The sequence below is a fragment of the Taurulus bubalis genome (assembly GCF_910589615.1).
Source record: "Taurulus bubalis genome assembly, chromosome: 8".
Taxonomy (NCBI): Eukaryota; Metazoa; Chordata; class Actinopteri; order Perciformes; family Cottidae; genus Taurulus; species Taurulus bubalis.
In genome coordinates, this window is record NC_136596.1 from 22409265 (window position 1) to 22425872 (window position 16608).

The 16608-nt window shown below is 42.3% G+C and overlaps 2 protein-coding genes across 2 annotated transcripts; one reads left to right on the forward strand and one right to left on the reverse strand.

Annotated features, from left to right (window-relative positions):
• Positions 1-166: 166 nt before the first annotated feature.
• Positions 167-8893, reverse strand: vsig10 (V-set and immunoglobulin domain containing 10). The gene is given in 10 exon segments (XM_079222671.1): positions 167-965; positions 968-1015; positions 1118-1260; positions 2263-2267; positions 2269-2390; positions 2660-2944; positions 5307-5597; positions 7214-7519; positions 8358-8669; positions 8773-8893. Coding segments are annotated over 10 exon segments (1608 nt in total). The 5' UTR covers positions 8825-8893; the 3' UTR covers positions 167-921.
• A 2320-nt stretch (positions 8894-11213) lies between these two features.
• LOC306740721 (kelch-like protein 10) lies at positions 11214-16068 on the forward strand (the record flags this gene model as incomplete). Its single annotated transcript, XM_079222950.1, has 5 exons — positions 11214-11365; positions 11898-12378; positions 14460-15077; positions 15452-15601; positions 15721-16068. The coding sequence occupies 5 exons, from the start codon at positions 11214-11216 to the stop codon at positions 16066-16068; spliced, it is 1749 nt and encodes a 582-aa protein (XP_079079076.1).
• Between the last annotated feature and the right edge of the window lie 540 nt (positions 16069-16608).

The window sequence follows — 16608 nt, forward strand, 5'->3', positions numbered from 1 at the left end:
CTTTGGAAAATAAGTTTCTAAAGTAACATAAAGGCTTTGAATGTTTGACTTGAAAAATTATTACCTACTTTGTTGATACTCACTTAAAAACTAATTGTATTCATGTTCAGGCTGCAAACAACTATTTACATAATCATTGCTGAATAATTCTCAGGAGATCAAGTAATGCATTTGTTTAATCATTTCAGCTCCATTTACTTATCAAAAAAGGGAATATTCAAAAGGAAAATTTGCAATTCAAGAGGTTACAAACCACAATCTTATACCGTGCTAGCAGAGTGTATGACTCAATTGTTATATGCACGTTGTCAGTGATTCCCCTTTTAGATTGTAGTTTAAATATTTACACAGTACAAAAATCATCTTAAAATATTATTATAGTACCGATACTCATACTGAGTAAAAAAACAAATATTTCCCGCTCACTATTGCCCCAGATCTCATGTCTGGATTTAAGTGGTTTCAGGAAGAAAACCCCTCCATTCCATCCTACGCCAATAAGATGACTAACAAACTCACTGCACTACATTTTTAAAATGGTTCCAGTCTAGAGTTGCATTCTGGACTGGGATCGTCATAGTTCACATCTAAAGGATGCGTCTACAAGTACAACCCGGGGTGGGGATGTATGAGAGTAAGCACGAATAGGTAGTGTCACATCACATTCTGTTTCAAACAGCTTAATTTACTGCACAAATCTCAATATCAGAGCAACACATTCACAATGCTGTACAAACAAAATCATAGAAATAAGCTTACAAAAAATTAAAAACCCTGTTTTAAAAAAATTAGAAGAGATGATTTTCTTTTTTTCCCCTTTTCTTTTTTTACATGCGTCTTCCACCGATTCTGTTCACATTGTCATTGGGAGTAAATGGCATTCACAGAAATTAAAAACACGTATCTAAAAACACCCAAAACCTAAAATGTTACAAGATCCACTGGCTCGTCTGTCAGTCCTGTTCCTCCTGCTGCTGTGCGCTCGTGTCAGCCGTCTCTGCATCCTCATGATCGGCTAAAAGAAAAAAGAAAACAACCACAGGGACATTTTTACATAACAAAACGCTTCCTCAACAAACCGTGACATCAATGTCAACCGGGCACGATGAGGTCATACTCGACGGGATCCGATGTATCTGGACGAGCGTGATCTGGTGTCCGTTGGTTAACGGGGGCAGCTGGGGAACGGTGTCTTGAAAGATCTGCTCGTCGTCCGAATCCACCAGACTCAGCACGTCTCCCCTGTCCTCCCCCACTTGCCTAAAGAGCAGAAATATCATTCTGCCGTCAGAGAGCATCTGCGGGTCACGACCTCTAGGACACATGATAACACAGTCTCACTGTACGACAGTTGTCGACAGTTTTGGGGAAGAGTAAAAGCGAGCTAGAAAACATGGACGTAAAAAAAAGCTATGGTTTCAAATTCCTCCCAAAATCTGCTCTGCAAATGTTTCATGTTGAAGAAAATGCATTCAACACATTAATAAAAGGCCTCAAGGATAAACACTGAGTTTTGGTGAAAAGCTTTGAACGTAAACAACTTAATGTTTGTTTGTTTATTAAGAAAAACTCCAAAGGGAACCTTTAAGTCTACTGAAAGATTGTTAAATAACTTCTTGAGGTTGACACATTTGTCCCAAGAATTGAGAAGCATATAGACACTGAGAGGGGTAATCATCTAAAATATTCCCCATAATGTTAAACTAATTTATTCCCACACAATTCCTTGCAGCTGCATTGCATTTTGGTCTATTGAGGCCACAATAAATGCAGAAATTGGGATAATTTGCTTCTTCTCGGATGGATTCATACCAGTGCAACTACTGAACACGGCGCAGAGATCTAACGTTCACTATTGTAACAAATCAAATTCATTTTGATATTAGCTCCCATGTGACGTGAGAACGTTATGAACCGACGCCTTGGTAAACTACTGAATAAAAAATATAACAAACAATACAATTAACATGAAACCCATATTACAGTTTTTAACCTGTTATGTTTTGCGTGAAGTAAGCATGCAGTGCTGTGTTAGATAAGTCAATGTGAGGTACTCACCCAAATCCATCACCTAAAAGCAAAAATATGAGCACAAATTGTGAAATTAGTATAAGTGGACTTTTATGATTCATACTTGTGTTCTCATATGCAACATTCCAGATGTAGTATATGATATTGTAATGTGTGCAAAGAATGATTCGAACGTAAGTTCAGTGGAACGGAGACATTTGTTGCATGCGTTTGAGACGCCCGTTTAAACACACAAATGTTATTACCCAGGCAAATTCGGTGCCGGTTAGAGTAAAGTGTTTTGGCTACGACGGCGGCAGATCCCACGATCAGTGCAGCGATGAAGACTCCGAGGATCGCTCCTGTGTACGGCGAAGAGGCTGTCGGGACAAAAACGAGACGACAGGTGAGGAGGAGGAGCAGGAGGAGCGGCCGGTTTATCAGCATTCCAGAGGTGGAGTCGACACCTGCAGCGGCTGGCTTATCGTTTAAATCTCTGGCCCATTCACATGTGCTGAGAACTGCTCAACTCATTGTTTGCCACGTGTCATTCCCTTCTACCTTAAAAGCAGTCATTTGTTAAAAATGTGGCCAAAAAAAAAGAAGCAATAACATGCACATTATTGATCACGAAGCAGCCCAAACTCACTCTTCACGGTGAGGTAGACCTCCAGCTCGCGGACGGCGAGCGGGTTCTCGCTGCGGCAGAAGTAGACGCCCTCGTCGTCCTTGCTGATGTTGAGTATTTTCAGCTTGAGGACGGCGCCTTCCACCGACAAGACGTACTTCGACCCGGGCACAATGGCCTCCTGCTGGAGCCCCTTTCTCCACGTGGTGTTCGCGGGCGGGAGGGACACGGCCTCGGAGCAGGTTAGCGTTACGCTGGTCTCCTCCAGCGCCGAGACCAGCGGCTCGCCTTCAGGGTACGGATATTCTATAGAATAAGAGTCTGAGTACTATACAGGTTCACATTTGTATTCAAGTTGTGGGGCTCAAACCCTTCCATAATCTTATTTGACAAGGACGCACCTCTTCAAAGCTTTCTAAACGTCATAAAAATTAAAGAAAGGCTATTGCATAATGTATAACTCGCACATAGTTTTGAGTCATATCCTTGTTTGTGCAATCCTGTCCCGTGATGATAACCCTTCCCCTACTGAGTGACACATCACCGTGTCCACATGTACCGACTGTGTGCCTCTGGCTGTGTTTGTATCCGCAGCAGTACTTAAACTCTAAAAGGTAATCCAATGATGACAATATTAATTATAATAATGAAGCAAAGAGATTAAAAAATGTCCTTTTCTCACTGATGTGACAGTGGAGTTTATACAGTAAAGCAGAGTGCTGGGATTAAAACGTGGAGCGTGATTATACTCAAAGTGTTTTCCTTCATAGGAGAAACTGAGTAGACGATACATATTGTGAGTGGAGTTTATGACAGGTAGGGTTTGTCACCTACGGGGAAGGTGGTGCATTTGAGTACGTATTCATTGTCAGTAAATTGTGGCGGCACAGATTGCCCAGAATTCCACTTTTTGGGAAAAAAAGGTTCCCAACCACGTCGTAAAGAAATATTTAGTGGGAGAAACAAATCCCACAAATGCCTCTTCAAATATAATAATCTAAAACCATTTTTCTAATGGTGGGTCATTGGTGCATTATATATATATATTTCCACTACTTAGGTAAATAACAGTCTTGCCTATTCTGTAATTTTATCTGTCCAGTTTTGTTGTCATCGTCCCGAGCTGTTATTTCTATTTCTGTGGAAGTATGTTGAGATGAAAAAATAAAAAGTGCACGCATACATGGCCAATGAAGCCAATTCTGTTTTGTTACAACGCCTCATTAATAAACAAACTGTATTGATTCTTAAAAACACTATCTACTTTTAATCACTAGTTTACATTAATTCTGTGTTGATTCATATGGTGGTCTGTTCTATATACTGTGACGAGATAAAACAATAATTATAATCTATCCCTTTGCTTACAGTATCCCAATAAATTGAAATCGCCAGATTCTTGCCAATACACATCCCTAAATAAAGCATGCAGGCGTTAGAGAAGCCCAAACCCTTGCCTGAATGAGTCTGCCCTGTTAGAGGCCTTAACCCAACTCGAAAGTCCGCTCAAATATTCACTGCAGCTCGGTTTGAGAAAGCCCAAAACCACCCTCAATCTGAAAAGTGAAGACGGGAACGTTGCCTTTAGAAGGGTCAAAAGAGCAGAGTTTCTGGCTCACTCTGCTTAGAATCAGAATGTGAGCCTGCAGTTCTCCACTGCTCTTAAGCCCAGAAGAAAAGGCGCTGTCACACTCTGATTGGTCAAGAGGGGAAATGTACCCAGCTGTTTTCAATTACTAATTAGGAGCCGGCCCTCACATCCTGCACAACAGGTGGTCTGAATAACCAATCAACTCTGGGGAGTGTGACGTTCAGCTGGAATTAATTGGGAAAAGGGAAATGACAACAAGTCGCAAAGTATGATGGACCGCTACATTGTATGCAGAACTCGTAATGTTTCTTACCGTTGGTGTAAATCTCGTATTATATCTGAGATACCGAGATCGGCTTTGATTTTATATATATATATATACACATATATATATATTTATATATATATTTATTTTGATCTTAGATCAGTGCGACGGTTTTCAAGATATGCGACGGACATACTCACAAACAGAAATACAGACGGACAAAGATTCCTTGCTTCATAATTGAAAGTCATTTTCCAAAGCATAAAATGCCGGAAACTAAATTCTATTGACGTCCATTGCACCGGAGAGGAGGATGAAATCTCAGAGCCGGATATCCTAAAGCAGTGGTTCTCAAAGTACCCGAAACAGCGCAAATCATTTTTGGTTGAAAAAATAAATAAATGTTGTAATACACAGCACTGTGCCATCAGCGTGTGATTTAATATAGAATATGTAAAATTCAGTTTATGAACTTACAATTATTGTATTGAATATTTATTAAATAACTATTTTAAAAGGATTTTTGAATAGATGCTAATTTTAAATATATATTTTTTTCATCTAAAAATAAAATGTTAGTCCGCAATAATGTGATTGCCAAAAACTGGTGTGGAGGCACAAACCTCAGAGACAGATCACTTTTTTTAACGGGGTATTTGGATGAACCAACCCTTTAAATCGAATGAAGGTCAATGCTCGGAATACTGAGTACAAGTAAACATTGTCAACAATCTCACTGAAGAGTGTCAGTGTGACTCCCAAGTGGAAAGCCCATAAAAGATTCAGCGGTTGCCCATCTCAGGATTGCTTACTGAGGGTAAAGGAACACGACTTCCCCGGCCCCGGAGCGAGAGCTAGGTGCTGGGCCATGCACCTCAGCGTCTGCCCGTCCGCCAGCATCGAGCGGTTCAGCGTCACCGACAGGCTCTCCGTCGAGTCCGAAGCGTAAACCGTTCCGTCCCAGTGAGCTCCTTGGTCGCCCTGGTCCTGCCCCCAGCGGAGCGTCGCGGCGGGATACGCTCCAAACCAGGAGCAGTTGAACTGGACGTGGGAGGGGTCCGCTGCTGGTGCCCACATGCACTCAGGGTGTCGGTCTGGGACATCTAGTCAGAAACGAAACATCAGAGAGGAAACTGACAGCAACTACAGAAAGCTAAATATCGAGCCATCCTTACCATAAAAACAATACTTTAGGAGCAACAGTAAACAGTTGTTTACTTCTCAGCTCTCCTCGTTTTTTTCCTGCTATTTAACTTCTTCTTCATTTTGAAGCACTTCCCTTCCTGCATAAAAGCAATTCTAAAAAGTTGACGTAGAACATAATAAACCTACAAATAATCGATATTATTTTGTATTATGAAGGTTCATAGTGTCCGAATACATTTCCTGGAAATAACTCTGTAATTTGGGGCTAATTATAGGAACTTTCCAGAATAACTTCCTTTAAAAAGGTCTTCCCAATTTAGAGTCAAGTAAATATTGATTTATTAAGTATTTATTATTGGGAAAACTAATCTCAAAAATACAGGATGTTGTACTGTTTTCTTTCCAAGGAAACCATGATTTATGTTATAAACTGTTGTATTGTTGTATATACTGATGTATTAAAGGGGAGCTTGCCTGGCCTGTAAAAAGGTCATTCATGTGGGAGAGATTCTAGGAAGTCAGCAAAAACCCAGGAAATGTTGTGAATTCAGGAAGTCTATTAAATGCCATCATCCCCACAGATAAAACTGTTTGTTTCACAACACGCAGATGAAACTATTGCAGCATCAGAGTGAATTACTGTGTAAACTTGATCTCATCGTGATCTTAGTCGAACAACAGTTGACTTTTTCTCAGTTGAGTTTTGATGACTCGGCTTTCTAGACTTTTTTTTTTTTTTTTTCCCTCACCTAGTTTACCCTCCATTATGTTCTGCCAAAGAAGCACAGTAAGAGATCATACCTGTGTATTTAATCTAAACTCATACGTCGTGCACTAGTTGAAAGGTCGACCTAAAACTTCTATAAACAGATTATGTGTTCATACTCTGTAAACTGTTTACTGTTTGAGAATGAGGAAATACTTAAATATACATTACAGTGCATATAAAAAACAGGAAGGTGTTCTGTTGAATCAAAAGGGGGTTAAATGTGACTTTTCTGACAATGGCAGAAGGAAAAGGCTCTTTGACGTCAAAGTGAAAACATCTCTACAGAAGGTATCTATATTACTGCAAACCTACAAGACCGTAATGAATTGCCTCTTCTTTTTTGTGTCGGTGTTACTCTTGATATTTTGTCACATCTTTGTCTTGATCAAGTCAAGTGCATAATTCAAACAATACATATAGGTCACATCATTTTAATCAAAATATTTATTTTTTTCTCCCCGTTTGCGCCTTCCATCATCAATCTCGCCCACAGCTATCTTTTAGTTTTCTCCCCGGAGCCGATGATGGAGGAAGACAACGAGTGAGCCATCTCGCTTCTTACTCATCTCTGTTGACAAGTGACATGTGTTGTTCATGTGTTGTTCATGTGTAGCGGAATGAGCTGATATATAACATGATTTCAAACAGGTGCATCGACTTTTATGCATATATTCTTTATATATTCTTTCCTCGTGGCATGACAAAATCAAGATTGACTCTTACAATTTCCATCCCAAATAACACTTTGACATCAGACCTTGAGTCGGAGAAGAGCATTCTGGGTATTCTGCTCATGGTACTTACAGTAGACCAGCAGCTGTGAGCTCTTATTGACCGCCTGACCGGAGACGGGGTTGTGAGCCCTGCAGCTGTAAACTCCCTGAGCGCTGGGCTGAACGTGCTCCATCCTGAAGTCCAGCCAGGGTCCGGAGGTCGAAGCCAGCGACTCGTTGCTGGACGCGGCTCCTCTGAAGGCCCAGGTCAGCTGCTGGGACGGGTAGGAGGAGCCGGAGCAGTTGAAGGAGACGCTCGAACCCCGAAAGACGATGAGCGTCCCGTTGGCCAAGGCAGTCGCTGGACCGATGGACGCGGATACGTTTTCTGGACCACCTGAAAGGAGAACCAGCGGTGCTCGTGTTTAGTTTACCAAATGCAACTAATGCCCCTTTTTTCAACTTCGTTAAAATTAAATCAAAGCAAAAATACCCACGAAACTGGAACTATATCAGCAGTAGTTTAAAAATACTCTGTTACAAATAAAAGCTTTGCGTTAAAAAGTATTCGCAATAAATGACACTTATAGTACTGAACAAAAAGTACTCATTATGCAGAATTAAAATGATATATTATTACTGGATTATAATGCATGATTATAACATTGTACTTTCTATACTGCTGGACAGCCTAACCTATAATAATAATAATAATAATACACACACATATATTTGTGTATATATATATATATATATATATATATATATATATATATATATATATATATATATATATAAATAAATCGATTATACAAATATTTGGCTTTTCTGTCAATAGATTAGTCGATCTTAACCTTTTGAAAACCCACCTATTTTTAGGCCTCTGCTCATACATTGCAAACCCAAAACTAAAAAAAAGGTATATCTCTGCAACCTATAGGGCTATTTGAATAATGTTGGTGTTATAATAAAAGAGTTTAATGTGCCGTGTGTGTTCAGATGTGTAAATATCAGTCTATATGTTGAGTGAAGTATACAGTTTGTATAGCAATATCTGCCATAGAGCCCATATGGACTCCACAGTTTTCAACTTGTGTTAGCCGACCAGTAGAATAAAGTTCTGTTGCAGCTCAGAGTGTCAAACACCGTGTGTGACCTGCACACTGCATTCATCACAGGGCCACCTGTATCCATGCGGAACAACCAGTTTGACTTTACGAAAAAAAAACACTCACTGGCCACTTGCAGCGGGACACGTGCGTGAAAGATGTTGTTGCCCGGCAGCGTGGAGCTGCACAGGTACGAGCCCTCGTCCCCGCGCGCCACGCTCCTGATGCGCAGACTGCCGTCCTCCGTCACCACGAGCCGCTGCCCGGCGGCCGTAAGGCTCGGCGAGGAGGCGTCACCTCTCGCGACCTCTTGTCCATCTTTTAGCCACGTCGTGAGGTTCGGTGTTACGTTACCGGCGGTGTAACACGGAAGTGTAGCGATGTCGCCCGGTGCAGCCACCAGAGGCGTTTCGGTGGAGTCACTATCCGAAACCGCCGCTTTAAACAAGAAGAGAGGAAGGGAGGGGAGACAAAGAAGGTGAGCAGGATTTACGGCCTCACCTGTGTTACCTGGCTGCGCGCGGCCACCATCGAAACTCACCTGTGGCGCACAGACAAAGGTGTAGAAACGCCGCAGTTGTCACCGTCTTCATGATAACTGTCCTAAAAGTCTACATCGCTTTCAAATAAAGAAAAAAGAAGGTGAAAAAAAGGGTTTTTCGTCCAAACCTGTCCGACTAGTCCACCTGTTCCACCTGTGTGAGCCTGCCTGTAACGCACAGCGACACCAGTCCGCCCATTCTGAGCCACAGCGCGCGCGCACACACGCATACTACAGAGGGGAGCAGTCTGACATGATGTGACTTCAGTCTCGCCGCTGGATATTTTGAAGGAAGACGTGCTTTGTTTACATGAGCATGCTAATCCGGAAACTTTGGCACGAATAAACCACACCTCGACCTCACCTTGTTAAAGGGACAGTAACACTATTCGTCTTCTTCCTCTCGCATGCTTAATGGTGTTATTTAGCTGACGTTACGTCATTATGACGATGCAATGGGACAGGTTAAGGTACACTGTAAGGATGTTTATAATTCCCATAGCAGGGGTGTTATCATTATTTTCCTCAGATATATACAAACTTTATTTTACAGCTGTATTAAGGTTTCTTTGGTCCAAAACAACAGTCCTTTTTAAAGAAGTATAAAAACACAACAAAACATAAACGAAACAAGAGTTGGTCACCTATGCATTCATACAAATGGTATACTGATAGATATACATGCCAGATCTCACAGTGATCATCCCATGAGGAGCACAAATCCATTTCCAGCATTGCAGGAATTTATCAACACGTAGGTTTCACGGGAAAAATCATTCTCTCCATGCTTTGAATATTACTCACAATATCTATACTGGCAGTGTTTGCTGGAGGTTCGGTCTGTAACTATTGTTGTGTTTCTAATAATATGTTTAACAGATATGTGTCTTACACCGATACATGAGCTGCAATATTGGCGAAATAGATTGTAGAGAAAGAGCAGTGATGTCCGTCATGGAAAATGTTCCTAATTGTCTGTATTAGCTCCGATTATAAAGTCTATTAAGCATTTTATCAGGAGTATTCATGATGTTTATCAGCAGGTGGTGTCAGCTGCCATTGAATTAATGATGTTCAAACATTTTCTTGATTATAAATCACAGGACTCTTACTAAATGGATTTTGTGGTGAAAGAGCTTTCTTACGTTTAGTTAAATTCAGTTCAAATTAGATATTTGGGTATAAGTGTCTGTGTGATACGTAAAACTGTAAAATGTCGTTACAGGACAATAGCAGTCATTTTTTTCAAACGTCAGCGGTTTAACAAATCATGCATCCTATACATTTCAGTTGACCATTCAATTCAATTCATTTCATTTAACCCTTGTGTTGTCTTGGGGTCAAAATGACCCGTGTACGAGTGTATATGTATGTGTGTTGATGGGTCATTTTGACCCCAAGACAACACAAGGGTTAAAAGCTCAGGCCACTAAATTCTCTAAGTCAACATTAACGAACACATAAGAGGTATCGATATGACAAAATCCTATCAAATGTTTGTGTGTATGTGTGTTTGTGTATGTGTGTGTGCATTTTGAGGCTGTGGCATGCATATTTGAACCACCATAAAGGAGATAATAGGACAACGGCGTGAACTGAGCCCAGATTTCTCTTGGACGGGGTCTTTACTCAGTCGACCAAAGGCTGACTTGATAATTAGAGCTCAGGCCACCTGCTGTGTCTGCCCTTGGGGAAGGCAGCCGTTTCATACCAGGGAGTTACTGCAGATATTTGGGCAGTGAATATGTGTTTGACTCTGTAAGTGTGTGGCGATGTGTGCATGAATGGATTCCTGCATGGATGCATTTGCAATGTAAGCGTCAACATCAACACTAAAGACGTGGTTGAATCAACTCCTCCCTGAAAGTTTGAACAAAAACTCCTCATTCATATCTGGTAGATATGATGTCGTGGATTGTATTAGATTATACAGCAGCTAACAATCTTCTGACATGCTTATTTTAATGGTGGATAACTGTGATACAACTGGGAGACAGTAAACAGAAGAACATGAAGAGGAGAAAAACACAATGTGCACCATTCAATGAAACATCTTCTATCAAAAGTAAAATCACATTGTTTACAGTGTGGATTATGTGCAAAACTTTAAAGCAAACTTTTATAATATATATAATATATAGTTTTTTGCCACTTTGGTGAAACAAAACACGTTTACTGTCAGACTGACGTCGGCTGCATCTAAAACACATTACAAAAACTAAGTTACAGTAAATAATGCATAACTGTATGCGTGCATGCTAGTCTTACTGTCGACAGGTTAAATTGGATGATGTCAGTCCATCAGCGATGTAATAAGAATCCATCGCTAAAATGAGAATTCTAGAATTCTTGTACCCATGGAAGTTTGTTCAATCAAAACAACTATTGAGACTCAAGAGACCGGTCAACAACCAAGAAACTCTCTATTCAAGGAAGTCAAGATGAACGACCCGGTCAAATTTTCATACGAGCCAGACTCTGCGTTTAACGATCTCCGTCTGGAAGGAAAACTTTGTGACGCAGTCCTCAAGGTCGAGGACGTAGAATTTAAAGTCCACAGGATCATCCTGTGTAAATGCAGCCAGTACTTCATGTGAGTTGGTTATCTGAAGCTTGTGAATGTATATCCCTCAAATGGGCAGAAAATAGTGGTTCATGATCTGAGGTCTGAGAGACTAATCTCAATACGCAATGAGTTCATGGAGCGTTTGGGATATTAAAAAAAAAGTTTGACATAGAGGAAAAGATACAAAATATCAGCTTGATGATGGTTAAATAAAGGTCCTACTGCCATTCAACTAAATATCAACTTCCATGAAGTGTTGTACTGCACATTGATTGCAGAGTGCAGTTTTCTTCTTTTTAAGTTGGATTATTTATTATTATTATTATTATTTGAACAATACAGTATTCTCACAGTTCCACAGTGATGTGTTTTTAAGCAGATCAGTAAAGTGTAGTTGCATTGAGTATTTTTGTGTGTTCAGAAAAGTGACTGGATTAATTTAAAGCAAAAAAAAGCCATTGCACACACTGGAGACGGTCGATTCAACGCACACTTGGAACGGAGAAATCTGAAGTCCGTTTCCAACGCTCTGCTTTTGTGTTCCTCCCTGACCCCTCAGTGCTCTCTTCAACCGCTGGTCCAATACAGACAAGGTCTTCAACATACCCGGACTCTCTCCTGACATAATGCAGCTCATCATTGAGTTTGCGTACACCGGCTCCGTTTCGGTGACGGAGGAAAACGTGCAGGACCTGCTGATAGCGGCCGATCAGTTCTGCGTCATGGCCGTCGTGCGAGCTTGTTGCGACTTTCTCGGGGAGCAGCTCTGCCCCGGGAACTGCATCGGCATCTTTGGGTTCACCGACTTCGGCTTCTTCCCCGAACTGCAGAGCAAGGCCTACCGCTACATTCTCGATCACTTCGAGGAGGTCGCTTTACACGAAGAGTTCCTGCAGCTGGGACTGCAGCAACTCATCAACATCCTCGTCAGAGACGACCTCAACGTGAGAAAGGAGAGCGCGGCCTATGAGGCCGTCCTTCGCTGGATTGACCACGTACCCGAAGAACGGAAAGCACACGTGGCAGTGCTCTTGTCTAAGGTAGGATAACCTTCCATCACTAGATTTAGTTTAGACTTACACCTTCAGCATTTGGCTTATCCCGATTGCAATTAAACCACCTTGGTCAAATTAAAGTCTTCCCACAGAACCCCTTCACCTCTGGTTCAAATGCAAATCGAATCCCCCTCTTTTCCTTGTCTCATGTAATCAATCCCTTGTCCAGACAGGCCACAAAGCAAGAACAGGACGAACCACAGGTGGTCCAGTCTCTTTGTTTTAAGACCAAATGCTCCCTTGTAAAAAACCCAACCACGATCTGTGTGTAAATGACCTCTGCACTCTCCAGTACAGAGTCCATGTGACCCTGAGCAATACTATATCATTCATCTTGTTTTCTTCATCCATTTTAAAATCCTTTCACATCTGAATCATTATACTGTAATAAAAACATAGTGACCTTCATATGCATTCAATTACACACCCTTCATAATAATATCCCTTATTTGTTATCATATCCCTCTTATGCATTGTAATGTACACAATACACATGTCTTTATTGTACATGTGCAAGTCCAAATTTGACAAACTAAACTATTAAAACTCTACAAAACGCTCCATGATGTCTTTCTGAAAGGAGACTGGTCATGCTCTATACTGCTCTTACTGTCAGTGAAACCAACAATACGTTAATTCTGCTATCAAATAGTGTCTATGTACCCTGTAGCGTGAACGGTGGTCTTGCCAGGGAAAGAGGAGGGTAGGGGGGAGAGTAGGAAAGGCAAGACCTCGCACCTAACTCGGTGGCACTCCGTCGGCTAATTATCCTAGTGATCCCGGAGGAAATAATAATTCTCATCCGATATTGGCATAACGCATTCGGTCTTTTATCTCACCCCGTGCTAAATCGTTAGGTTTTTGTGTTATTTTCAAATTAAGTTATAGGTTTTGTCGAGGGTGTTTTACAGCTTGCGCTCTAGGTCCCCTGCGGTAGGCTGTAACTTCTCTCAACCCTTATCAAGCGAGTACGTATATCGTCTATACCTTCTCTCTACCTATTTTGACACCATCTCATCATTATGACAAACACTGCAAAAATCTTCACCCAAAGATACTTACCTTAAGTCTCTTTGGTAGATTCAGTCGTCACTTCTGTATCTCACGGTGGATGGACAGGGAAAGAGGGTTTAAATTGTTTTAAAGAACCAGAACCTTTGGTTTGGTTTCAGTCCCTTACGAATGGTAAGGCTGAGTTTTTATTCAAAGTTTATCTTACATACAAAAAAATAAATTAAATCAAACAGTTTAAAAGTCACAAGTAACTAAGAGAAAGGGTTAAGTTTTTAGAGCTGGTGAGTGAACATCTCTTCTCTCTTGTCTACTCCTGCACAGAATTGCCAGGCACCCCTCTCCTGATAGCAGAAGTTTCTTCCAGACTCTATAGCTGGAGACCTGTCCCAACCCCTAAGGACTGGGACAGGTCCAATCTGATTTTTCTCCTTTTCTAGTAAAGATGCATATTAATTAACTAAGAGAAAGGGTTAAGTTTAGAGCTGGTGAATAAACACCTCTTCTCTCTTCTCTACTCCTGCACAGAATTGCCAGGCACCCCCAAAAAACATGCATTCCTACCCCCTCTTTTATACACCAGAGTACATAAGTCATGCTGTCACCAGAGTTGGACAGAGGAGGTTTTACTACCTTATTTGGTAATACTGCCAATGCATGCTCTTAACAAAGGAGAGAACATTTAACACATCTCATTCAAAAAGAGTATATAACATAGCAACTTATAGCATCCTATGAATTTTATGTATTCTAATCACAAACTATAATGAAAATAAAAAACAAACAGTATATATATATTCAAATGGTTATCTAGAAAAAGAAAATGATTATACGGTTATAATAGTTAGACCTTTTTACTTTCATCTTATTCCTCGGACACTCAACAATCCAAAACCAGATATAGCATATTCCTTAGAGTTTTGTCTTTGAAAGCATTCACCATGGTCCGGTATTAAACATTTCCCTGACTAACACATAGTTGGAGCTTTTAAAGGAATTTATTGACAATAACTGAACATCAATTCAACGATTCTGTCCCGTTTCTCTTTGTATAGGTGCGACTGGCCTTGACGAGTATGGAGTTCATGAGCATCAATGTTCTGACCAATGAGATGGTGAAAAACAACCTTGAGTGCCTGTCCATTGTCCGGAATAACCTTGAAGCCATGGATAACTTCAGGCGTAACAGGCCCTCTGTTGCTCACTTCTGGAACCCTCTCACCCGACCTCGCCTGCCGAATGCCATCCTGTTGGCCATCGGAGGCTGGAGCGGCGGCAATCCGACAAACGCCATCGAGGCGTACGACGTCCGCGCCGACCACTGGATCAGCGTGACAAACCATTCTGAGCGGCCCCGCGCCTACCACGGCACCGCCGTCCTCAACGGGAACGTCTACTGCATCGGCGGCTTCGACAGGGCGCAGCATTTCAACAGCGTGCGCAGGTTCAACCTGAACACGCGCACCTGGCACGAGGCGGCCTCCATGTGCGACCGCCGCTGCTACGTGAGCGTCGCCGTGCTGGGCGAGAACATCTACGCCTTGGGAGGCTACGATGGGCACGCGCGGCTCAACACCGCCGAGCGATACAGCCCCGAGGACAACCAGTGGAGTCTCATCGCGCCGATGCAAGAGCAACGGAGCGACGCCAGCAGCGCAACGCTGCACAACAGGGTGGGTTCGTGTCTGGGAGTAATTCAAGGGCAACAGAGTAGTTTTTTTTACCTGTTGGAAACAAGACTGTAATGTTGTAAAAACACACGATTTGTGTAATTCCTTCTGCAGTTGTGTTGAGGTAAATGCAGTAATTGTCCAGAGGGTAGAGTGTCAGACTAAAGGTCTTCCACAACCTATGGGCTACCTGAAGAATGTGTGATGTTGTGTGCATGGAAGTGATAAGGTGTGTCCGTGTGTGTGTTTGGACGATTGGACCATTCTCCGATGTTGGGGATCATCTTGGGATAGAGTAGAAATAGCTCTGTATAATTTATAACCAGTTGAAAGCTAGGATGAGTGATCATTTACTTAAAACCTCCTGTTCTCCCCAGGTTTACATTTGCGGGGGCTTCAATGGGAGCGAGTGCCTCCAAACGGCTGAATGTTTCATCCCAGAAGCCAACCAATGGACGATGATCAGCCCGATGAGCAGCCCACGCAGCGGAATTGGCATCGCCGCTTATGAAAACCGTGTCTATGCCGTAAGTACACAAGAAACAGTGACACGGCAACTTGTGTGAAGAGATGTGGTCAACAGTCAACAGATGAATCAGAAAGAGTTGAGTGTGAATGTTCTATTTTTACCATTTATTTCACAAAGGTCGGCGGCTACGACGGCACCAACCGCCTGCGCAGCGCGGAGGCCTACAACCCGGTGAGCAACAGCTGGCAGGAAGTGGCGACAATGTTGACTCCCCGCAGCAACTTCGGCATCGCAGTGCACGACGGTCTGCTCTTTGTCGTCGGGGGCTTCAACGGCTTCACCACCTCCTACAACGTGGAGAGCTATGACGGAGCGGAGTGGACGGAGGCTTCTGACATGGACGTGTACCGCAGCGCCGTGAGCTGCTGCGTGGTGTCCGGGCTTCCCAACGTCAGCGACTTCGTTGTCCCCCGAGACGCCCTGGCGTTATTAAATCAGGATGGAGACTCGGACGAACTCTTCTGAACTCACCTGGCTTTAAGACCTAAAACCACAAAATACAAATAAAATGTCTTTGTGCATTAATCTACTGTCACTCCAGAGACTTTCTTCAACGTTTCTGTTTGTGAAACTGGAAAGTTGGGGATGCTGGGTCCAACCGGCAGACACCAGGTTGATCCAGAGTGCACCACGGCAACAATAACTCCTAAATACGACAGAGCTGTTAGAGGGCTCATGAGCGTTTTTTTTCTTCACTTTTTAGCTAGCTGCAAATCTGCATCGTCCCCGCTAGCTGCCGGCAAATTCACACAGTACCTTTTAAATACATTGCATTTGTGTTTGAATCACCTTTTTCTGTCAAGTCTGGGACATCTTCGGAAACATTAACTAACCAAGTCCTGAACAGACGGGAAATACTTTGGTTGATGCTGGAATGGATGGTCTGAAGGTGATTTGTTATGGTTAGGCCAGCCTGTTGGTCACATGCAAGCGTCCCTCTGGACCATCCATTCTAGCATCACCCAAAGTACTTTCTCACCCTACTTTTTGCCCATAGGATTTTAC